Genomic DNA, 26,669 nt, shown 5'->3' with positions numbered 1-26,669 from the left:
AAATTCTCTTACTTCTCCCTTGATGCCTTCATTTTGGCATTTTTCATTAGCACCTACATTAGAAAGTGGGGTAAGAAGGAAGCAGGGAAGCTATAGTAAAAAGCCTTTTGGCAGAGAAATTAGAAAATAAATACTAAAAGTTCAAGTTAGTTACAGATCTTAATTATTCATGTTATTCCTAGTCTATTCATGTTATGCCTCATTACCAATGGCTAATTCAGAGTAAACTCAATAGGTAATACAATATACTTATTAACACTTTCAGTTAAGTGGTCTTGCTTCAGAAAATCGAAAATAATCACTAAAATGAAAGTTTTAATTACTTGTAGATGTCAATTATCCATGTCATTCTTAGTCTAGTATCTCATTACCATGAACAATACAAAAATACCTGTACTGACATGGAATGAGTAATGTGTCTACTAATGCAAAGCTTTAATCCTATGGTTTTTTCCAATGAACCTGCATGTTCAACCATTACATAGTGGCCTATACTCACTATGCTCTACATGCTCTAAAATACCTTTTATTTACAGCACCTTATGCAAAAAAAAATTTCAACTATTTAGACTTCCTCAGCCAAGCACATTTTGGATTCAGCAAACTTGAAGCTTTAACATGTACCTTACCATCAACACTAAGTAAAAGAAGGACTAGCATATAACAAAGAAATGTTGACTGACAACAAAACTTCTATAAATATAAGAAATCAAATATTTAAGGATAGCTGATTTAGCTTGAAAAGAACAGTGTAAATTTTAGTGTTCTCCCAAAGCAGCTATTTAAAATTCACAATCTCAAAAGATGAGGCAGTGAAAAACCACAGATAGATGTACACACACACACACACAAATACTGTCTACTGCAAAAACCTTGGTACTGTGAAACATCTGGCTAAATTTGGAAGTTGTCCAATATTATATCAGTGACTACATCTACCTCTTCAGATTGAGAAAACTTTTGTAGATCATTTTATCTTCCATTCTTAAAATATTTTCATCAGTAACTGCTTAAAGTCTATGACTCTTGCATTTCTTAAGCTCAAAAATTGCACAAAAATAAAGTAATTGACGATATCATTTCCTATTTCACTATCACAAAGAGAAATATATTAGTGACAATCTGTTAACTCTGTTTCACCTTTAGGAAAATTCCAGTATATATAATAAGTACAGTAATAGAATCAACTTCTAACAAGAAGTCTCTCGATCTGGCTTCTTCTTCAACCCCTCAATAAATCATTCTCCCCACCCTAGCACAGTCCACCTGTCACAGCATCTCTGGTGAATGTGCTACATCAAAACAAAATAATGGATCTAACAGTTTTAGAGCTTTTCCCCATTTAAAACTATCAAGACAAGGAAATCCAATACATGACTGCTGAGGTTAAGAAATGTCCATGCATGAGCTCTTACTGGCAACTGCTACCAGTGCTTCTACATCCAACATCCTGTGTGTGCTGGTACAGCATTTAAGAAATGATGTCCCAATAACATGGTTATTGCTTATGGCTCTAAATGCAACACTGCCCATTTTTCTATATTTTAACGTTTGAAATACCTCTTTTGTGTCATTCCCAATCAGAAACGGAGGTTTTTTTTGTCTTTTCTATTTGTAAAATAGAAGCTACTTTGTAAAATGAAGCTACTTAACACAGCACTTAGTGAAATGAATTAAATCTCTTTATGCCAAAGTTTAAGATATCCTGGCTACTAAGCAACTTATAAAATGCTATTTTGAATTGTTCCCTATCATTTCCCACCCTATTAGTACTGAGACAGTCCTTTAAAATATTAGGTCTCCTAGCTAACAAAATCTTACACCCATGAAAAACCAATTTGCGTTTTCATGATGATGATGATGATGATGATGATGATGATGATGCTCTCATTCATTCAGTTTTACTGGTGCAATAATATTTATATCACAAGTCATTCAAACTTACCTTTAAGGCTATAATATGCAGATAAATATTATCTTAAAAATACTTTTAAAATGAGAAATTTATGCTGAAAAATACTGCTTTATCATTGTAGTGTAATCTTTGCAGGCCAGAGTGAGAAGAAAAATAATAGTTTTATAAAAGATAAAGATTTATATCACATAAATAACAGGGATTCTCTTTACCTACTCACCAATACCACAACCATCACATTGTAAATGCCCCTCTACATTTAAAATGAATCCTACTAAATCAGAAATGGAATACTGAATTTGACAGTTCACATACCTGAACCTCGCTTGTTCTCTGTTTAACAGCATCTTCTTTCTCCTTAAGGTCCTGTTCCACATTATTCTTTTCCCTGGAAGACCAGCAAACAATGCAAGAATATTTGAGAACATCAGCTACAGCCGGTATGGTTATCCATCCTCCTAATCCTGAATCGCTTTTTAAATACATGGTGAAACATTCAATTTTTAAATGAAGGGCAGCTTTTTCTACCCTCTTTTAATTATTTATGGAATAGAAATCAATATAAGCTCTATTAGTAAAAAAAAAAAATCGCTTTCTCACTAAAATGTGGTGAAAAGAGAATAGATTAAAAAAGGAAGAGGAGAAAAATAATCAATGAAACACTCAGGTTCCACTGATCTCACTGTTGCTATGGAAATGCTGTCCAATGAAAATTACTGGTGAAAAACAAGGAGGGGTTGCATCAGCTCTGTGAGCTTAACCCTTAAATACCATTGTTAAATAAAATGAAAATGGCTAAGAGAAACAGTCAACAATATTAAGGAAAAGGACATTACTGAAATGCTAATTTCCTCTTAAATCCCTTGTGTGCACCAATTTTAGAATGAAACAACAAAGAAAATAGAAAAGACTGCCAATACACAGGTCATCTGATCTATTCAATACTACATCTGTTCAAAAGCTATTTTAGGACCACCTTTCAATACCAATTGATCAAATATATAAGATAATGTGCCCTGAGTGAAAAAAAGAATCACATTAGCATTTATCTCTTTCTACTCTTCAGGTCATACATGTTAGGATCCACATTTACATTGAAATATCACTTTCTAAATTCTTACATGCTTCCATCAAAACTGGATTCCTAATAAGGGACTCTTAAGCAATCTTAGATTTGGAATTACAGAACAGAGATTTTTTTTTTGAAGTAAAAAATTTAAATACCTGGTTGTACTGAAATCTCTCCCCTCCCCACTGCTCCCTTCACTTTCTTTTTCCACAAAATGAGATGAAAAAGCCACAGAATTCTGCAAGAATACACTTTTGGGGTGAGGGGAAGGTAATGAGGGCCAACAAGAAGAAGGGAGGATGCCATTCAAGAAGTCCTTCAGATTAGTACTGCAGAGTTTTTTCTTAGAGCTTCATGACTGTATTTCAGTTTCATCTTAAGACATAACCCAAACAGAAGTTCAGGCGCCATTAAGCTGAGGCATAAAATAAAGTGAAAAAATTCTATCACAGGAGATACTTAAGGGACAACTACATGCCACTTTTAAATTTCTCACCAATGTAGATAAAACTCAACTGTTTTGGATACATAGGTGCAATGCTCTTAAGATTTGTAGGAGGAGAAAAAAGTACAATAATAAAGCTATTTGTGTAATGTTGCTTTTAAATACTAAAGATGACCAAGGAGCTCACTGATGTCAGATGGGTCAAAATATGAGTCAAGATGTAGTGGAGGTTTTAAACATTCTCTTACATACGAATCACTGTGGCAGCCCATTACTTCCATACCTCAAACTACTTATTAAGCAAAGGTCATCCCTCACTTCCAATCCTTAAAAAATTAGGTAAAATAGAAAAAAAAAAAAAAAAAAAACACCACAGGCAGAAAAATCTAAATATACTCCACAAATTCTGCAAGTTCAATTGTAGAAATTTTTTCTTTCCACCGTATATGAGCAGTGTTTCCAATCCTGCTACAGCATGTCAAAAATCAGTCACATGAAACACCAGCCTCCTCCCTTCATCCCAGATCCTCAGAAGCATTCCACACAAGGTCAGTATCAACTCAGTTCCTTGTTTCTGACACTAGATAATAACAAAAACAGAACATGCAACATAGTACCACAGACCAAACGTGCACACACTAATGTGCATGTTTGTATTCAGTCTTTTCTTGCTCTGTTGTTAATTGCTGATACTGACCATGTCTGCTCAGATCAAGTGTGCATGAAGGAAAACAGGGTGCAAGAAGGCAGTGAACTGCTTTAACACAGCTAATACACAAGAATGGGAGAGCAAAAGAAGGAAGCTCACTCAGTGAAAAAGGAAAACAGATTACAAAGCACTCTCAGCTCTAACCAGCAAACAAAGTTGATGTTTGGGTAAAATGGAGGAAGAATATAAAGTACAAACTCATGATTTCGGGTGTGGGAGGGGTGGGGAGTGGTGGTGATATCAAACACGGTGAAGACCATTCCCAACTAAATAAAAATATAGGAATCTTTAGGGATTAATTTCTCTTTAATCTGAGATCAATTAAATTTAACTTTCAGTCCATATTTATCTAGTCAAATTCTGGTCTCATAATAACTCCTTTTATTATCAAAATCAAGTCATATAATTACTGAACAGAAAACTTTAAAAATAATAAAATGACCAGTTACAGTACTTTCTATACCAAACCTATGACTGATTCATGTTGATGTTTGGTAGAAACCAACACAATATTATAAAGTAATTATCCTTCAATTAAAACTAAAATTTTTTAAAAATTAATGAATGAAAATCTGTCCTAAAACCAGACTGAAAATCGAATAATTTTCTCATTAATTTAGATGATAATTTCAGAGATACCAAATTGTTATTCTGTGGTATTCCATAAGCTTTTAACCTCTATAACTATCTTTCTCATTTCAGGCAACTAAAAATATGTAAACACACTTTATGCTGATATGCTGAGTCACTTCAGTCGTGGCCAACTCTGTGCAACGCCATAGACGGCAGCCCACCAGGCTCCCCCGTCCCTGGGATTCTCCAGGCAAGAACATTGGAGTGGGTTGCCATTTCCTTCTCCAATGCATGAAAGTGAAAAGTGAAAGTGAAGTAGCTCAGTCGTGTCCAACCCTCAGCGACCCCATGGACTGCAGCCTACCAGGCTCCTCTGTCCATGGGATTTTCCAAGCAAGAGTACTGGAGTGGGTTGCCATTGCCTTCCCCAAAACACACTTTAGGTACACTAACAATGCCAGGCCATATTCCTTACATTCTCTTCACTTTCAAACAACAGGTATATTTTTCTAAAGGTGATGAATACATAGCCAATACAAGAACTTCCAAGCATTCTGTTTAACACTAGTAATCTAAAATTTTAATTATTTTCAAGACTCTGTGCCACAATAAAGAGATGTTGAGATGCAGTTTCCTAAGGAGTACATCAATACATGTGGATAAGACATACATATCTCAAAGACAGGTGTGTGAGCATTTTGTCGCTTATCTTAGACGTCAGGAAAAGCTACTGCCTTCATCTTAGCAATTTCTGGAAAAGGGAAACAATCCTAAATACTCTCCATTTTAGACTATCTCTCTGGCCCTATTTACTCCCAAGATTATAGCACATCTTGAAGAATCCACAAATATCAAAACTGTAAAGAAAGGCCAGAAAAAGAGCTTCCTAGTGTTTCCAAGATTGACTGTTTTGATTCCATGGAACCTGGAATCTGAACCAGCAAGAAAAGCAAAATACAAGCTAAGCTTTCAGAACCTGAAGTTTATAACTGCCTAAACTTATGATCAAGTAGTCAAACATCCCTCCAAGGACTAGAGGCTTGGATTCTAATCTGGTTCTGCCATGAAATGGTTTTTCTGCCTCTGATTAGGTCATACAACTATTCAGAGCTTCAGTATTATTTTTCACTCTGCAGATGCTGATATATCTCTACCATCTTAAGATTTACACAGTGAAGTGCACAAGATAGCATGTAATTAAGAAAAAAGTAGGCACTGAGCCTATGCTATGATTTGTTTTACCTGTAATATTAATATTACTTAGAATTTTAAATAATAAAGATGGAGTAATTTTTAAATTTGTTAAACAGAATTATGGGATATCCGAAAGTTTATAAAACACTGATGTTATCTAAATATTCAAAATAACTACTGTCTACATTTAGAAATTCATTATATGGTTTTCACAGCAAAAGACTTGGAGTAAAATAGTCCGAAATTCAAATACTGGCTCCATTACAGTCATCTTTGTTAAATCACTGAAGTAACAGCTACTTGTTCTAGTTGACCCTCCCTTCTTCTAGGACTCAGCAATCTTAGGAGACTGCTCCTCTCTCCCTATTATCTTTCTACCCAGATAGTTCCAATAGAAGATACCATCTTTTTCATCTTTTTAACCTCTCTGAATAATAATGGGCCAGTGATTAGCTTCTGACCAAAGCTCAACCAGTCATAGCTTCCCACCTCATAAAAACAGGGATTATCTCAAGATAGGTCCCTGATCAAAGCCAAGGTAGTTACAAACTTTATCTAAGATGCCTTTATTTGGAATTAATAGAAACAACATGAATTAGAGTTTATAAAGCAGGATTTTGTATTCAATTGAAATTAAGTTGGTATCAAGTCCAATTAAACCATTCAGTTTGGATGATAAAGTATTACAGATTCCCAGGCTGGCATAATTCCTGTTGAAATACCATATGATAAATATACCACAGTGGTGACAGCTGCATAACAGTGCAAATACATCTATGCCACTGGTCTGTATGCCTAAAAATAGTTTTAAAACTGTTAACTTTTTGCTATGCATATTTTACCACAATAAAAAAAGTTAATAAAAAGGAAAGCACAGGGATGAGAAAACTCTAGATAGCACATTAATTTATCTAAGATGGAGGGTTAATGTGTGGTAAATAAAGCTGGAATGGTAGATCAGGTTATGATTATAAAATAACTTCAGTACTAGGTAAAGACACACAGATTTTTAATATAGGCAGGCAATGCAAGTCCCCAAAGATCTGAGTTGTGCTTTTCTGAACTCCTGAATGGCATTATTTAACAACATAGCTCTTCTTTCTCTGCTGGTTTCTGCTTTATAGAGGAAGAGAGGAAGCAGAGGCTCTTATTATTGAGAAAGCTGATGACAGTTGCTAGAAAGGCAACAGCACACTCTGACTCTGCTTATCTTGGGAACTGTCAGAAGTCTTGAGCCGGATTAGAGTAACAACTGCAGACAGAAGATAAGAAAGTCTTGGCTTGTAATTCAAACCACTCTGAAAGTTAGACTCTAAGAATTCATATTTAGTTGAAAAAAAACTTAAAGTTTGAGAGTAAAAACATTGATTTGTACCTTAAGTTTTTAATTTCTCTTTGCCTTAAACATATAATCACTATACAACTATGTATTATTTTATTCTTTTAACAAACAGCTATTGAGTATCTGTGCTGTATTGTGCTTAGTCGCTCAGTCGTCTCCAACTCTTTGCAACCCCATGGATTGTAGTCTTGCAGGCTCCTCTGTCCATGAGGATTCTCCAGGCAAGAATACTGGGATGGGTTTGCCATGCCCTCTTTCAGGGGATCTTCCCAACCCAGGGATTGAACCCAGGTCTCCCGCACTGCCGACAGATCCTTTACTGTCTGTGCCACCAGAGAAGCCCATGAATATTGGAGTAGATAGCCTATCCCTTCTCCAGGGGATCTTCCTGACCCAGGAGTCAAACCGGGATCTCCTGCATTGCAGGTGGATTCTTGACCAGCTGAGCTACCAGGGAAGCCCACCGAGTATCTACTATATACCAAACAAGATTAAACTTGGCCCCCTACTTATAGTTTCTTGGGAAAACAAACATAGATGTTAATGATAGAACTGTTAAGATAATTGCTATAAAAGCTCAAGTGCATTTGATCCTATGAGAAAAAAAAACAAAACTTAGTTTTAAGAGGCTGGCTTTTTAAAATGAGTTTTAGTTTTGAAAAGTTAAGTCCAAATGTATTCATTGACAAAGATTGTTGAAAGGAAAGGCCAAACGGAGTCAGGAAAAAACAGAAACTTTGGAGTGTGGCTCACGTGACCACTGCCCTGTCAGTGAAAGATTCCAAAACTAAACGATGGATTTTTTTTTTTAAGGAGAAATGAAAGTTTATTTTGCAAAGTCCAAATAATTAATTTATTCTACTTGCCTAGCAGGATAAAATGAGATGAAAAAACTCAAAGAAAAGAAATGTAAGACTAGGACTTAATTTTCTTAAAAGAGAACAATGTATAAAAAAGTTGATGAGATTATTAATTTATATTCCACCTAGAAATACTTCAGCACAACACCTAGCACACAATAAGTGCTCAGTAAATGCCAGCTATCATCATCATCATCAGTCCAATTTACTAGCAAAAAAGTATAAAATTTACTGGCTTTTTGGAAAGTTCTCATCAAGCATCTAATCACTTCATGGGCAAACAGATAGGGAAACAATGGAAACAGTGACAGACTTTATTTTCTTGGGTTCCAAAATCATTGCAGATGGTGACTGAAGCCATGAAATTAAAAGACGCCTGCTCCTTGGAAGAAAAGCTATGACAAACCTAGACAGCATATTAAAAAGCAGAGACATTACTTTGCCGACAAAGGTCCATCTAGTCAAAGCTACAGTTTTTCCAGTAGTCAGGTATGGATGTGAGACTTTGACCATAAGGAAGGCTGAGTGCCAAAGAATTGATGCTTTTGAACTATGGTGTTGGAGAAGACTCTTGAGAGTCCCTTGGACTGCAAGGAGATCCAACCAGTCCATCCTAAAGGAAATCAGTCCTGAATGTTCACTGGAAGGACTGATGCTGAAACTCCAATACTTTGGCCACCTGATGCAAAGAACTGAATCAGTGGAAAAGACCCTGATGCTGGGAAAGACTGAAGGCAGGAGGAGAAGGGGACAACAGAGGATGAGTTGGATGGATGGCTTCACCAACTCAATGGACATGAGTTTGAGAAAGCTTCACGAGTTGGTGATGAACAGGGAAGCCTGACGTGCTGCAGTCCACGGGGTCGCAAAGAGTCAGACACGACTGAGTAACTGAACAGAACTAAATCAAGCATCCAGAGTGATGGTAGTTAGAACTTAAATATGTTGGTAGAGGCTGACTCCTAAATCCTTCAGGATCTGAAATTTCTTGGTAGACATTTTTGTTTCCCCAAAACAAACTGAAACACATTCTATAAAATGTACTGCTCTTAAAAGATGTAAGTGCCTCTTAATAAGCTATCAGTTTCACAAAATAATGCAAGCAAATAAAATGCCATTTCTATAGGAAACAATAGATTCAGAGCAGAGATGTCCAAGAGAAATAGGCCACACATGCAATTTTAAATGATCTAATAGCTATATATTAAAAAGTAAAAAGAAACAAGTGAAATTTATTTTAATGTTTTATTTAATCTAAGATATAAAAAAATTCACATTCTTCTTTTGAAATCCAGTATATTGTATACTAATAGCATATCTTAGTTTGGATTAGCTATATTTCAAGGGCTCAATAGCCACATGTAGCTCATGGCTGCTGTATTAACACAGACTCAGACTTGAGCAAGAAGGGTTTCAAAAAAGAGTTTCCCTAAGCAGAGGTTTTAAATGATGAGCCATGTACTTCATGTGAATACAAATTAAGGTGCCTCTCATTACCAAACAAACAAACGCTACAACTTAGAGCTTCAATGACTCAATCACTAATGGACTGTTGAGGTAGTCACAACTGAGACCTTCTAGTGTCAGCACCACAGGGCCAGAAACAGAGCAGATAGGATTTTATAAGCAAAAGAATTTCAGATTCAGTAGTATAAGCAATGCTCTCTCCAGAGCTAATGTTTTCTCACAGTATTTAAACTGAACTAAACCAAAAACATAATTTTTTTTTAAAATTCAAGCCACATGCTAACAGTGCCCAAAATACTTTTTAAAAATCAGCTCTATGTATGATTGAGGTAGAGATCTATATATTTAGGGACACAGATTCTGGCTGCCCAGCTACACATTTGTCTCCAACTAGGGAAGCAACTGCTCATTCCATCACTCCAACCAACGTCTGCTTAGCACCTTTCAGTGAATGTTGTGCTCTAAGCACCGAGCTAGGTTTTGGGTATGATGATGACAATGATGACTAACAAGCATCAAGAACTTACCATGTTCCAGGAACTGTACTAGGCATTTCACATGGTATTATTCATATTTTCATTTTACAGATGAAAAAACTGAGGCACAGATAAGTAAGTAACTTATCTAAGTCATGTCAGGAATCAAACCAGGCAATCTGGTTAGAACACCCATGTTCTGAAATATATACTACATTGACTAATTAGAAATTATAAGAGACAGTTGGTACTGTCACACAGAGCTCAGAGACTACTGGGGAAAGACATATAATTCTGTATCGTAAGTGTTCTGAGAGAAGGATATTAAGTGTTCTCTGACCTAAAGTGGATATCAAGAAAAACTTCTTAGAAAAGTTATACATTCCTCATCTGAAAAATCAGGATAAGACTGCTCACCCTTCAGTGATGTTGCAAGAATTAAATAGGAGAACTCATATAAAGCAGGCATAGCACAATTCTTAATAACCACTATTGTAATCATCTATCCTGTTTACTGGCCCAAGATCAGGATAACAAACTGGCCTGACAGGATGTAGCTTTTACTTCCTGATGTTCTTGCTAAAAAGACAGAGACAGGAAGGAAGTAGAAGCTGGGAGAAGACAAATAAATATTAACTCCGGCCTCAGCATAATCCACCACCACCACACTAAGTGACTGAAACAATTTCTTGGTGTGTTTCACCTTTCATTGCCAAGAACTTCTATATTTAAGTCACTTTACTTTCAGAGAAAGGGTTCTTAAAAATTGGTTCATGGATAGTTTTAAGGGTCTAGGAACTCCTGAAACAAATGCAAGACGGTGTACATGCATAAATATGTTCTTTTTTTTCCTGGAGGTAGAGTCTAATAGCCTTTTTCAGATTCTCAAAGGAAATCCCTGACACAACAGTTTGGCAAATAGGGAAAAAAACAGTCTATCAACCTTAATGTTCCTGTGAGAATTAAAACCCCTTTTGTCTATAAAATCTTCTATAGTCTTCAAAATAAACTATTATTCAGAAGATCCTTTGCTTTATTTCATCTTTAAGGATAGTTTCTAGTCTGCCATAAGCTTTTCAGGAATTAAGTCTGGGAATTACTTTAATATTTATAATATTCTTTGATTTATTCAACCTGTACTGAAATTTTGCGGTATCAGGCACTGTGTGCATTAATTTCTAGACATAACCAAATGAATAAGACACAGATCCTACCCTGAAGCAGTTCAAAAAAAAAAAAAAAAAAGGATATATTAAAAAAAAAAAAATCACATTAAAATGTGGTGAATACTATCCTTAAAAGAATAAAGACTCCCTAAGTAGACAGGAAAGAATTAGCAATCAAGGTTTCAGGAAGGGTTTGACAAAGGAGATGATATTTAAGCTGGGCCTTAAAGCAGGAATAAGGTTTACAAGGTAAAGGTGTGCTTAGACAAAGGGAAACAGTAGGATCACAGACACAGAAGAATAAAATCTGGTGGCATGCTGAACTGAGAGGTAATAAGCCCACCCACCATATGGCTGGAGAAGAGGAATGAAACTAAAATGGCAGATTAAAGCATTATGCTGACCACTGAGAGAGGGGCCAAGAGCAAACGCACAGTATCTGTTCTAGGAGGTTTACTGTGGAAATAGCGAAGACAAAAGAATGGTCAGGATGTCAAAAGAACACCACAAAGGAAGAGACTTTATGCCATACTCAGAAAAGTGAGATGGATCACGCTGGGGATGTGGAGTCACTAAGGGATCCCAGTTGTATTTTCTATATAAGTTGGAAGAAGGATAGTCTCAATGAATGAAGGAGAGACTCAAAGCACACAGTTTATTAGGAGGTTATAGCAGTGATCCAGATAAGAGGTAAAGGCTAATTCTAAGACAGAAAAAGCAGAAAGGACAGGACTGATTTTAATAATACTGAACAAATTATTTTCTCTATATACTTATCATATAAGCTATGTCTCTCTCTACATATGTATGTATATAGTATCTATTTTATCTATCTATATATATATATATACACACACACACACACACACATATATATATGGGCTTTCTTGGTGGCTCAGATGGTAGAGTCTGCCTGCAATGTAAGAAACACAGGTTTGATCCCTGGGTCAGGAAGATTCCCTGGAAAAGGGAATGGCAATCCACTCTAGTATTCTCATCTGGAAATCTTATGGATGGAGGAACCTGAAAGGCTACAATCCATGGGGTTACAAACTCAAACATGACTGAACAACTAATACACACACATACATATATATATATATATGGTGTCTATTTTATATATATACATGGTATCTATTACATACCCGGTGGCTTAGCAGTAAAGTGCTGGAAATGGGGTTTGATCCCTAGGTTGGGAAGATCCCCTGGAGAAGGAAACAGCAACCCATTCCAGTACTCTTTGTCTGGAAATCTCAAGGTCAGAGGAGACTAGAAGACTACAGTCCATGGGGCTGCAAAGAGTTGAACACAACTAAGCATCCACTTCCAGCTCAAACAGTCATATAAGCTAAGCAATAGGGATTAACAGTGAACAAGCAAACAGTCCCTACGATTAAGAAGTGCATACTCTAGTTGAAGAAGGAATTCATAGGGCCTGAACTCCATCTTAGGCCTGTTCATGCCGATCATGCTCAGCCACCTTTCCAATGGACTCTGAACTCTGTGTTTAGCGCCTGTGAAAACAACAACAGAAGGATAAGACATCCCCCCCCCCGCCCCGCGCTCCGCCCCCCCAGACAAGGGAACCTTGAAGATCATATCTAGGTTACTCATCGCCTAAGGGAAAACATACACTAATCACCCCTTCCTCCAGACAGGCCATAAATTTTTCTGTATCTGTTGGAGTGTAACCTCGGGCTTACTGATTATTGGCTAATTGTTTGACTGTTTGAGCACATGAGCACATAGCACGTGAATGATGGGGTATTGGGACGGTATTTTCCTTGGTTTATGTAAGTCTCAAGGAATTTGGAGTGGTGGGTTCAGACACACACACGTGGGGTATAAAAGATTTTCACAAATGCTGGTCGGGGTCCTTGGCTAAGAGGAGACTCTGCCTTGGGCCCACCGGTGTAATAAACTGCACTCCACTATCTGCATTGTCCTTCTGAGTGAGTTTGTTTCCCAGAACACGTGGCTACAACATAGTGAGGTATTCAAATAAAACAGACAATTATAATGAAGCATGGTAAATGCTATAACAAGTATAAATTTAAAAATTGTGTAAGATAAGCTCTTAAATAAGATTTGGTAGGTATAAGGGATGAGAGGTAAAGTAGTCAAGAGATGACTTTCCCTTCCAGAGGAAATGTTATCTAAGGTAAGATCTGAAGGATGAGGAAGAGTTGATCATGCAAAACACAAGAGAAGGTAGGAAAGGTTTCAAGAAACATTTCAAAAATAAAAGAAGAAAAGTGAGAAGATAAATTTCAGGTTTCTAGCTTGAGTTACAGGAAGTGGTGATGTCACTGAGAAAGGGAAATAAAAGAGACTAGGATAGTGGTCAGGGCAAGATTATGAAGTCACGTCCTACTGAACACTCAGATGAAAATACTAGCTGGTAATGAAAAACACAGGTGTTCAGTTCAGGTGAGAGATCCAGTTATTAGATTACTGTAATAATTGCTTTCCCGTAAGTTAAAAATATTATACTAATTTAAGCTGATTGATATAATTAAATTCCAATACAGCAAATGCTGAAGGAATTGTATAAAAAATTTAAAGAAACAGCTGACAAAAAGTCATCCTGCTTCAAGCTACCTATGTCCTATATTTTCAACTAGAAACAATTTGGTGAACTATAGAAGAAAACAACATCTCATTTTCTGACTGATATCAAAGAACATTCTTTACCTAACCAACTCTTGAGGTTATATATATTAATAGTTTTTTACATCTCCACTGATTTTCAATGCTCAAAATAAAGTATTATTCTAAGAAACATATTTCTTTCTTCATTATGCTTTTCTGTATTTTCCAAATTTTAATGACTATGTATTATAACCACCACTAAGGGGAAAAAAATCTTTTAAAGCACCATATTCATTACACACTCATTACAATTTCATATTATGTATGGTGTTTATTTGCAGATTTGGTCCCTGGACTAAAATTAAGTATCTTCATCTAAAAACCAAATAAATAAGAAGGAGCAAATCTTTTGTCACATAACAATTTAGTAAAAGCCATAAAAAAATCTGTTTAAATTTTTTTTTTCTGTTTAGTAGTTATACACATCACAGTCTGACATATTAATAAAAGATTTCATTCAAAGACTATAGAAAAAATTGTTACAATAACAAAAGCCAAGCTTTATAATGTAGTATCTCAAAGGCTTGGTGGAAGTGACCTAATACCATTTACCAAACTGAATTTTAACAACCATAATTTTAGCACAGGTAAATAACTCTTATTATGACATTACTGGAGTTGACAGATGATGGGACTTTGCCTACACTGTAGTTCTCACCTAAAGTAAAAGCCTAGGGAAAATATTTTCACAAGTGTCAAATCAAGTATAAATGTATTTCAGATTTATAAAATGTGACTATAATTTAAAACTTAATATGGTTTTGAGGCTCTATGATTTTCTTAATAAGACAATCGTAAAATGTTACATATGTCCTTTTTTGTTATTAGCTTGTAATTCACCCATACAAGACGGACAGTACAACTTAACATTATAGTAACCAGAAGTAGTGAAAGCTCAATTTATCAAAATGTAATTAATATTACAAATATTTGTACTAGCAAGAACATTTAATGTACAATGCTTTACCTATTAAAACTCACTACAAAGACATTCCATATGTAAAATAACTACTGTTGAAATCGAGCAAGCCCTAGAATATTGGGGTATGTGTCTATTTTCACAGGCTTGAGAGGCATAAATGACAAGTATTTTCAAATCTAGCTACTACTCAATGCACATTTCTCATAACACAAGCAAAAATGCTAATGGGCCATTTATAGATAATATGAAAATGCAGTCTATACACCATTAAGAGACTAATCCAATGTTTATTTTTGCAAACCAAAGTAAAAATGTTCTAAATCTTAATGAAAAGCTGTACCATATAAGAGAAAAAATGTAGAACTAGAACTTATACAACCAGGTTTGGGCGCCAGCCAGCACTGTTGCTGACCTGATGTATGACTGATTTTTTTTCCCGAAGAGTAAGAAAGAAATTGGATTATGTAATCTCCAAGGGTTTGTTTTTATTTGTGTTTTACTTTCTAGGATTCCAACAGTAGAAGCTTTATGTAATAGGCAAAGGCTTACTTTTTTGAGCTGGAAATGAGAATCTGGTAGAATTCAGTAGAAGGCAGATATGTCAAAACTAAACACTCACATTTAAAAAAGGTGCCCAAGGGAGACAAGATGCCAGAGGAGTAGGTGGAAGTAGAGTATATCTCTGTCCATGGATGCATCAGGAATACATCTTCAGATGCAGATCTTGTAGAGCAATCAGCTGAGAGCTAGCAGGAGTCCCTGACCATCGGAAAGGAATACACAGATCCCCACGCAAAACTTGGTAGAATGAAGGAAGGAAGGGAAACAGAGGAAGACAGTGAACAGAACCAATCTGCACCTGGGGGATTGGGGAGCTGAACCAGGGTTGAGATCCCCACATCAGAGCAACTGGTTGGGACAGAAGGGAAGCATTTGAGGCTGTTGGAGAGGGAAGGTGATCTGTAACAGTCTCAATGGAGTGAGAATGACACAGACAATCCATGCCATGGCCCTACATACCCCGGATGGGGATACAAGGAGACCAGAATGCATAGTGACTGGCAGATGGAGAATAGAGACTGGCGAGCAATTCCAGGACAAGCACTGCTGTTGACCACAGGGAGATGGTCCGAGGAGATGAGGAGGAGGAGAGCATGGCAGGGAATGTCTTTGGAAGAAAGCCAGGAAGCCATGGAGGCAGGGTGCTACTGCTGAGTCAGAGAGAAGGGATGGAGCCCATCACTGTAGCCTCTCTCTCCACACGCAAACGCCGGCAGCTGACCAATAGACAAAGACCACTGAGACGGTGGTCCTAAGGGTGCCAGACACACTGAGCAATAGGGAAGGACCAGCCAGACAGGCCTTTGAACACCAGCTGCCAGAGGTTAGAAAAGGATTCTAAAAGCACCGTATTTTCCATGCCTGTGGCAATGGGCTTCACTGCACACCTGGCATCACTACAGTCCCTGTAATCCAAGCAGCCATGCCACCTCCACATTCGGTCCTCACTGGGGCAGAGCAGCCAGATGCTAGGAAAAAACCCTAACGGTGCCGTATCTCTTTAGCCTGTGGTTACTGGTGTCCATGAGCTTCCAGGGTTCTTGTGAATCAAACAGCCATGACATCTCCATGCCCAGTCCTCACCGGTGCAGACCTGAGTCCTCCAGGGCAGCCTCAGGAGCAAATTCCCATGGACGACCCACATGCAGAGGTAAGGATAAAAACACAATTGAGCTCAAGGGGCAGAATGGCTAAGGAAGAGGATCAAAAACCTTTCCACCAGCTGTATAAGCTGCAGACTAAGTCCACACGATCAACTGCATAGACTCTGTGTCTATGGTATATAAAAAAGGACAATGAGTGTTCCCAAAAAAGAAAATGCCTTTAAAAAAAAAAAAAAAGCCTAGCTCTAGCAGCTATGGACACTGGAGGCAAGAACACACAGGAGCAGGGCCAGATTAGAGTCTGAGCTGTCCCCAAAACAAATCAAAGTGATCTTGAGAAAGAAAGAGGAGCTGGTGGAATAGACCTTCCTGACTTCAGACTATACTGCAAAGCTACAGTCATCAAGACAGTATGGTACTGGCACAAAAACAGAAATATAGACCAATGGAACAAGATAGAAAGCCCAGAAATAAACCCATGTGTCTATGGGCACCTTATTTTTGACAAAGGAGGCAAGAATATACAATGGAGAACATAAGTCTCTTCAGTAAGTGGTGCTAAGAAAACTGGCAGCTATGTGTAAAAGAATGAAATTAGAATACTTCCTAATACCATACACAAAGATAAACTCAAAATGGATAAAAAACCTAAATTTAAGACCAAAAGCTATAAAACTCTTAGAGGAAAACATAGGCAAAAGATTCTATGACATAAATCATAGCAAGATCCTCTGTGACCCACCTCCTAGAGTAATGTAAATAAAAACAAATATAAACAAGTGGGACCTAATTAAACTTAAAAGCTTCTGCACAACAAAGAAAACCATTAACAAGATGAAAAGACAACTCTCAGAATGGGAGAACTGCAAATGAAGCAACTGACAAAGGATTACTCTCCAAAATATACAAGCAGCTCGTGAAGCTCAATATAGGAAAATCAAACTACCCAATCAAAAAATGGGAGGAAGATCTAAACAGACATTTCTCCAAAGAAGACATACAGATGGCTAATAGACACTTGAAAAGATATTAAAAATTGTTTATTAGAGAAATGCAAATCAAAACTACAATGAGGTATCACCTCACACTGGTTAGAACTGCCATCATCAAAATATTTGCAAAAAATAACTGCTAGAGAGGATGTAGAAAATAGGGAACCCTCTTGCACAGTGGTAGGAATATAAACTGCTAGAGGCACTATGGAGAATAGCATGGAGATTTCTCAAAAAACTAGGAATAAAACTATCATATGACCCAGCAACCCCACTACTGGGCATATACTCTGAGAAAACCACAATTCAAAAAGACACATATACCCCAATGTTCACTGCAGTACTATTTACAATAGCTAAGACATGGAAGCAACCTAGATGTCCATTGACAGAGGAATGGATAAAGAAGTTGTGGTACATAGATATATAATGGAATATTAGCCATAAAAAGGAATATTTTAAAGTCAGTTCTAGTGAAGTGGATGAACCTAGAGCCTGTTATACAAAGTGAAGTTAAGTCATAAAAAGGAAAACAAATATCGTATATTATTGCATATATCTGGAATCTAGAAAGAGTACTGACAAACCTATTTGCAGAGCAACAACAGAGATGCAAACACAGAGAACAGACTTGTGGGCACAGTGGGGGAAGAAGAGGGTGGGACAAATTGAGAGAGTAGTATTGAAACATATACAGTACCAAATGTAAAACAGACAGCCAGTGGGAATTTGCTATATGACACAGGGAGCTCCTCCCAGTGCTCTGTGACAACCTAGAGGGGTGGGATGGGGTTGAAGGTGGGAGGGAGGTCCAGAGGGAGGCAACATATATGTATCTATGGCTGATTCATGTTGACATATGGCAGAAACCAACACAACATTGTAAAGCAATTATTCTCCATTTAAAAATTAAAAAAAAAAATTTTAAGGTAAAACTGAATGGGAAAATACTGTTTTTATTTAGTATTATGCTGAGTATTTGCTATGCATTTGAAAAACCAATGTTTTTAAAATATATTTTCATCAATTAAAACAATTATTTATCAAATAGAGAACATTTTTTTAAGAAGGTACCCAGACTAAGTTTATAAAATGTCAAGACATTCTGTTCAAAGAGGTAGACGATACTAAGGGCAAACACTGACATTACTGTGGATTTGAAACTATACTGCCTTCTATAGACATTCACTCCCAGAATTCATCCCTCCTTCCAGCAGAATTTTCATGTGGGGATATGCCCTCCTCCATTTGGTCTCAGTGGCAAATTACCCCCACCCCTTCAGGAGACAGTTCATGACACATGAGCAAACAGTACATCCCTGGCCACTGACTGTTTCAGTATAACCCTACACCAGTCCAATCAGATTGACTCTTAGGGCTTTTGCAGGAACTGCCAGAAGACAGTAACTTCACTAGATTTGAAATAATAGGTACATGAAACTCAGATGTGCAATAACCCCCCGACAACATAATAGGAAAGTCTACCTGAGGATGGAACCACCTAGTGAAAGTGGAAACAGGAAATGGAGAGAGCAAGAGAACTGATTATATCATTTTAGCCCCAGTGCAAAGCTATGCTTTAAGCTATCCCTACCTCTAAGAGGCCTCAGTGAATAAATTCACTCTCACTTATTCAGCCTGGGTTGAATACTTTTTTTACAACTGTAAAAAATCATAACTTTCTCTACAATAATTTCAATGCAGACTCATGGATGAGGAAAGATCTTTCCCAAGTTCTTTCCATATAGCCCAGCTGCATCATTTAATTCCCTTATGTCTCAATATCATCAACAAAATAAAAGTATCAGCCATTATCTGCTTTAAAGTGTTGTGAAGGTTAAAAAAAAAGTTTGTGTAAGTAAAATGATATTTAAATCCAATGCCCTATAGAAGGAAAAGAGGTCTCACTTTTTTAAAAATTATAATTTTATTCATTTATTTTTTATTTTGGGCTATGATGGACCTTTTGTTGTTGCGCGGGCTTTTCTTTAGTTGAGGCAAGCAGGAGCCAGTCTCTAGTTGCGGTGCATGGGCTTCTCATTGAGGTGGCATCTCTTGCTGTCGAGCACAAGCTCTAGGGTAAGGGGCTTCAGTAGTCGTGGCCCATGGGCTCAGTAGTTGTAGCTCCCAGGCTGTAAAGCACAGGCTCTAAAGTTGTGGCACATGGGTTTTGTTGCTCTGCAGCATGTGGGGTCTTTCCAGATCATGGATTCAACCCATGTTTCCCACATTAGCAGGCAGATTCTTTACCAATGAGCCACCGGGGAAGCCCTCACTTTTTAAAAAGACATTTTAGGAAGTCATTTTTACAATATGCATTACTATAAAAGTTTCTAGGCACAAGGAGATTAACCAAGAGTACCTGCTATATTTAGATTCAAATCTAATTGCATTCAAGTCCATTTCTACACAGTACATGTGGATAAGAAAGAAAATTCAACTCCAACTCTAGTAGTCTTGAGATCAGGTATTAATTCTACCGCTTATAGGTTTGTATGACTTTTGGTAAAATAACCTCTCTAAGCATCTTAACTCTGTGCCTGTAAAACAGAACACTAATATCTATCTCAAGTTACAAAGGTTTTGTGAGGACCAAATAAGGCAACAGTTACAAAAGCTCTTGGTATGGTGTCTGCATATAAAATTCCTTCAATAAAATGTATTAAATAATGTTTTCCTAATGTGTTATTCCATCCTAAAGGAGATCAGTCCTAAGTGTTCTTTGGAAGGACTGATGCTAAAGCTGAAACTCCAATACTTTGGCCACCTCATGAGAAGAGCTGACTCATTGGAAAAGACTCTGATGCTGGGAGGGATTGGGGGCAGGAGGAGAAGGGGACGACAGAGGATGAGATGGCTGGATGGCATCACCAACTCGATGGACGTGAGTTTGGGTGAACTCCAGGAGTTGGTGATGGACAGGGAGGCCTGGCGTGCTGCAATTCATGGGATCACAAAGAGTCGAACATGACTGAGCAACTGAACTGAACTGAACTGAATGTGTTGTTCAAATGCCTAAAGCTGGAGGAAAAATTACTTCAAGGGAAAGGGAGGAACAAAGTTAGGAGTTTGGGATTAACATATACACACTATTATAAATAAAATAGAAAATCAACAAGGATCTACTGTATAGCATAGGAAACTATACTCAATATTTTATAATAACTTATAAGGGAAAAGAATTTGAAAAAGAACAAGTGTATGTATGTATATATACCTATATATGTATATATATATGTGTGTGTATATATATAAAAGGAATATATATGTATAAAAGGATCATTTTGCTATACACCTGAAACTAACACAACATTGTAAATCATACTTCCAAAAAAAAAATTTAAATAAATTTTTAAGATATACTTATTTCACTGTCCATAATCAAATAGTACCTTATAGTTGATGGAAGGCCATTATTTATTTGGAAGTGACTTTTTCTTTATTCAGTGCTACACAAGAAAATAGTACATCCTGCAATTAAAGGTTGCCTTAGATTTAATAAAGTACTGATTCCCATTTTAAGAACTATAGTACTTAACCAAATAAACTAGTATTTACCAAGATTTACATTAGAAACAGAAAAGAGTGTGTGTGTATTTATATAGTCAGGTATAATTTTACTTTACATACCTCTGTAGGTCAACTATTTCATTGTTAAGGGTATCTAGCTCCTTAATAGCAGAGAAATCTGCAACAGGACTTGATCCTATGATGTTCTAAAAACAAAGAGTTCACAATTACAACATTATTACTATAAAATTGCACATGGAAAAGCATTAAAAATGTTTAAAAGTACTATATAGATACATGTTTTATGGTATTACTAACACTTTAACTCACTTAAGAAAACTATCGTATCTAGTGTAATTTCACACACATACATACAGACATATTCCCTTAAACTCTTTAAAAGCTGTTGTTCTATAATATATACCACCACTTGAGATCTCATTGTCTTCATCACTTATCTTAGCCTGTCTAGAACACTGCAATAAAGAAGATAACAGATTTATAAACTAATTCCTCCACTGAAGCATAAATTTCTTGGGGAGATGAATGGTGATTTATTTGTATTTGTATCAAACAAATGATGGTTGATTTTATTTAATTAAACAAATATTTACTTTCCTTAAATACTTTCAGCATCTCCTCTATTTAAACTAAAGCCAACCACCCAGCATATTCCACAGTAAATGTTAATATCACCATACATGAAACTATCTTCATATGATATAATTTACATAAGATTTTCTTTTGATAATGAAGATATCAGAACTAGTCTCTGAATGGTATTTGTATTTAGAAAACCCAGCTGATTTATTCTGGGTCCTGCTATTTTACTAGCTGCATGATTTCACTGTAAAACAGGGAAATAATCTCTTGCCTGCCCACTTCAAAAATTAAATATTGCATATGAAATCATTCTACAAAGTTTATGATATTTTATAAATGTAAGCTATTATAATTAACTTCAGAAAATGCTCTTTAAAGATAGAAAGCCTCGCAATGACTTGCTTCCACTCTGGCTCAATTTCCTTTGTGAACCATTTTTGTCCCCTTACACAACCAGCTGAAGTCAGGGAGAAAAGATAATTGTTCCTTCAAACACTTGACCTATACCCTATGCTACAAGCAGATTGACAAATAATGGGATGATCACCATTAGGATATGTTAAAACTGAGATTTAAACATGTAAAACTAAGATATATTGAGGACCTTATTAGCAGAACACAAAACTTACTATTATGCTGCTATGAACTTAATGTATGTCACCAACTTGCACAACAGAAGAAGAAATCTGGAAGTTCACAATATCCTATCTGCTTATAATTATAAAGGTTTACAAATAACTTAAGTAGTAATCTGAAAACTGTAGCGCTGTAGGTAAGGCAGGTATTATTATAAATCTCATTTTAGAATTAAGGAAACATACTAAAGGACTTGCTTAAAGTTGAACCCAGCTAATAGGCAATATTGTCAAGAGACTTTCTAATTAAATTCAAGTGCTATTTCACATTATGCCCCTTAGCACCTGCAAACTAAGACAATTTAAATAAAACTATTACCCTAAAAGCCAACCCAATAAACAGATACATCCATAAAATGTGGCAAATAATCATTTCTATACTTCTTTACGCTACACTGTGTAACAGTCTTCATGTGCTTTGTTTTGATCATCAACACCAAAATTAGGATCAATTAGGATTCAATTAATGCTAGTCTCAATTTTATATTACAGATCTGTACCAAATGTACCTCTTACAGTGTTTTACTACATGTTTCACTAATACACAGACCCTTACCATTCCATATTAAATTAGAAATTTTAAAGTGAGTTTCTGAATGTGACAACTATTTACCAGGATTTTAACTTATGAACTAAGCCTGGCCAGACAATTTGAAAGGTGAACAAAATGAAAAATAAGCATTTAGTCTCACTTTCATCACCAAAAGTAACTTACATCACCTAAAAGCTACTGAGAGGTAGCTTTTTGCTATCAGAGGTGCAAGCAAACCAAGAAACTCATGACTCCCACACCTCTGCTTATCACTCTAACTCAAAAAAAGTGACTCACATTTGACAGTCTTTCACTATTAAAAATATCATCAAGTAAGAGTGAGATAAATAAGTTTAACTTCAAGCAAGTTACAAAGTGATACCACAGATGACTCCAGAATGAAGATTACTTAGTTGGTACAGATTAGTGTGCTTGTGTGCGTCAATTACTGACACAAAAATTAAACTCCCATTCCAGAGCAATAAAATGACATTCAACCAGGAAGCATGGAAAGGTACAGCTAACAGTATATAAGGCATAATAAGAAAAATGTACTTTTTTATGTTCCCTTGTCACAGAATACTTTCTCTCACCCTGTTTTGTGCATTACAGAAAAGTTCCACTTTGGTGATTCTAAGTGGATCAGAGAGCCTAAGGAAGGTAAGTTAAAATGCACACAAGGACCAAGTGACAGACATGTGACAAAAGCATGCTGTTTAGGTATTTTCTCTGCATCAACTTAACTGCATAAAAAAACCTCTAATTTCAAAATGTATCTTGTAAACCAAAACCTGTAATGCTAAAAAAGGCATAAAGTAAAGCTCTAACCTTGAGAGAGTAGAGTTAAGAAACTGACAGTACAAGAAAGGCGAAAAGCAGAGTGCTGCAGAATGGAAAAAATAGTCCAAACTAGAAAAAACACAGAAAGGAAAGCAACGTTCAAAAAAGGATTAGTCAAAGCTGCAAAAATGCAGTTCTAAAAAAATTAGATTATAAAGAGAAAATAGATTATTTGAATGACAAAACAAATGCAAATTTTAATTTTTAAGGTTAAAATTATTGGTTATAGGTAAGACAACAGTGATAAAATCCCATTTTAATGAATACTGATATCTCACATAGAAGTACCTGTGCTCTAGTGAATAGACTTTACTAAATCTACAAAACTGAAAATTCTGTACAGCAGATGCAACTCAAAGTGTCTACTAATTAGAGCCTTTGATGAACAAACATAATTTGCTTCAGAAAGTTCTGCTGTATGTGTATTCTGTGTTGGTGGGAGATTCAGTGAGTATAAAATGAAGAGGGCAAGGGAAAAAAGCAGTCTATATAGGTGAAAGAAGATGAAACAACACAGCATTCCATAACTGAGGTACAGTTATAGCAGGGGGAATAAATACAAGTTTGTAATCTTTATCTTTCCAGGTGGCATCACTTTTAGCCTTCTCTACAACTTAGGGGCTCCATGTCCTACATCAAAATAAATCTCAAAAATTCACAAAATGCTCCTCTCCCTAAACACTGACAAAGCAGATTATCAAACAGTTACTTTTCTTGAAAATAAGAATAAAAACTCTTACACATTAACTTCTGTACTTAATGGCTATAAATTTCCATTTAGTTGAGTTAGAGAAAATAATCCAATTTTGATTTATCCGATTTGTTAAAATGGGATTTTTTAACCTATGCAACAAAATTAATGCAAAACCAAAATAGTCTACTGACATTTTAAAGAGAACTCTCCTCATATCAAATATGTGACAACTCCTATATATATAACTTCAAAGAATCACTACAGTCATGGTTACTTTGTAGGTCACAAGAAATTTAAAGATATGAAGTTCATAGTTTTAAGGCAAATAGCCACTAGAGTAGGCAGGCTCTTTTAAAGCTCTATTACAAGGCCAAGGTATTATAAACCATAATATTAGGAAGTGTTTCTAGACGAGAAAAGAAAAATTAAGATACAATATTACTAAAACATGTAGTTTTGAAAATACCCACTACTGGCCAGAACCAAAAGTAGCTGAAACCTGTTTCTAACTATTCAGATATGAAATGTGGTTGTATGTTCAGGAATAGAGGTCATCCATATGGCAAAAACCACATAGGTTTTTTCCTCAAAAAGTTTTTCTTTTCATGTAAAATCAACAACAAGTAATCATAATCTCTTAGGTGTTATTTTCAAATTTTTATTGCTTTCTCCAAGTGTGAATTATCAAATAAAACATAATAATTCTTATAGGTTTCATTTAAAATCAACACTCTATTAATAAAAATTAATTCACAAATCCATGAGGGGAAAAACAAGATCAAGTTTTCCCAGTTTTCAGACTGGAAAACATGGTTGCCATACATGTAATGAATGGTGGGGAAAATGAGCTATAGCCCAAGGATATCATACAAGGCACTGAACATATTTATAGATACAAATTAAACTACAAACAGTATACTGCTCTGTTTCTAGCCAGATACATTTTCTCCACTATTCCATACAAATTGAGTTTGTCATCTGACATAGCATTTGTTTCTTTCTGTTAACTGCATTAAGGTTTTAAGTTGTCTTACCTTTTGTAAAGTGGCCCTATCTGATGGTGGGATCATCTCAGGAGTAAGAATGTGAGGAGGATCAATGCCCTTTATTAACTTCTGATTGATTAAGTGAAAAGCCAAGGCAAATTGATCTTTTGAAAGCTTCCCACAGTTCTTTGTGTCACATAATGCCCTGTGCAAATAAACAAAATGAACAGTATACAAATGCCACAAGTAACATTCTAAAAATCCAGAGGAAAATTAATATGACTATGTAGCTCTAAAATAATCATCATTTGAGTTAAAAAAGAAAGTCACACCAACTCATGGCTAGCCCAAAACTCACTAACATGTTAGAAGAGAGATATTAGCTATTAATAAAATGGGGGGTGTGTAACTTGGGTTTGCTCTGTGCTTTCTTATTGATTTCCAGAATCACTATAGAGTAAAAGTTGTGGTGGGCCAATATTCTCTGCTCCCGACATTTTAAACATTAAAAGATGTTAAATAAAGCCTAAAGTTTTGACAAATTTGGTTCATTCATGGCATTAGAATGATTATAAAACAAGCAAAATACCCTGTGTCAGCTTGTTTCCTGCAACTTTTGAAGCAGGAGGATATAAGGATCCCCAAGTCAAAGAAAAACAACAGCTACAAATGGAGATCACGTGTGGAAAGAAGGCAGCAATCTGGAAACCTTTACAAAATCACTTGAAGAGAAACAGCAATGTTTTATTCTATTTGCTTTTTCCTTTTTCTTTCTATTTTTTTAAACTCAGCTTTCTAAAGTTCTGATCTGAATGATTCACTGAAAACCAACATGGCCTAACAAAAAGACTATGGTGTCAAAGAAACCTTGAATTCTGCTTTTCTACTTATTTCTTCTTGGGAAGTTGGCCATATTTTTTAACCTCTCCAAGCCTAAGTTTCTTTATCTACAAAGTGGAGATAACATCCATCTTGCAAAGTTACTGTGAGAATTAAAGACAAAGTACATAAGAAGTTTGGGCATAATGGGAAGCCCATGACAGCTGCCACTTATTCAGCCTAGGCACTAGAAAGTGAAAGCTAACATTAGTTATATGTATTTAATCTTTTCCAGTCTTGAGTTCTTATTCTTTTTAAGGCAGATCTACTGTCCTTTGTTCTTTTCTATGTTCCTTTTTGCAACTATGTGGTACCATTTTTGATGTCTGCCCCTTGGAATCTCATGATAACTAACCTCAATATAATGAGACAGATTGGCAGCAGGCACACTATAAAGCATTTTCATTATATATTATCTCATTTAATGTGAAATTCACTAAAGATGCTAAAGTTTGTCACTTTTAAAGACCAAGTGTGTAGTTCCCATGTAAAGATGTAAGTATACATATAATCCTACAGAATTATACAATAATGCTTTCAAGAT

General features: G+C 36.0%; 1 protein-coding gene across 10 annotated transcripts in view; it reads right to left on the bottom strand.

The window, feature by feature from the left end:
• Nucleotides 1–26,669, bottom strand: part of EPS15 (epidermal growth factor receptor pathway substrate 15) — a 140,222-nt gene that overhangs the window by 55,433 nt on the left and 58,120 nt on the right. For all 10 annotated transcript variants that reach the window (XM_059884735.1, XM_059884733.1, XM_024989546.2 and 7 more), the window contains 3 exon segments: nucleotides 25,295–25,451; nucleotides 21,077–21,162; nucleotides 2,231–2,303 (listed from right to left, as the gene is read on the bottom strand). In XM_059884735.1, coding sequence (XP_059740718.1) covers nucleotides 2,231–2,303; nucleotides 21,077–21,162; nucleotides 25,295–25,451 — 316 coding nt within the window.

The sequence above is a fragment of the Bos taurus genome, chromosome 3 (genome assembly GCF_002263795.3).
Source record: "Bos taurus isolate L1 Dominette 01449 registration number 42190680 breed Hereford chromosome 3, ARS-UCD2.0, whole genome shotgun sequence".
Lineage (NCBI taxonomy): Eukaryota > Metazoa > Chordata > Mammalia > Artiodactyla > Bovidae > Bos > Bos taurus.
This window is presented reverse-complemented; position numbering and strand designations above follow the sequence as displayed.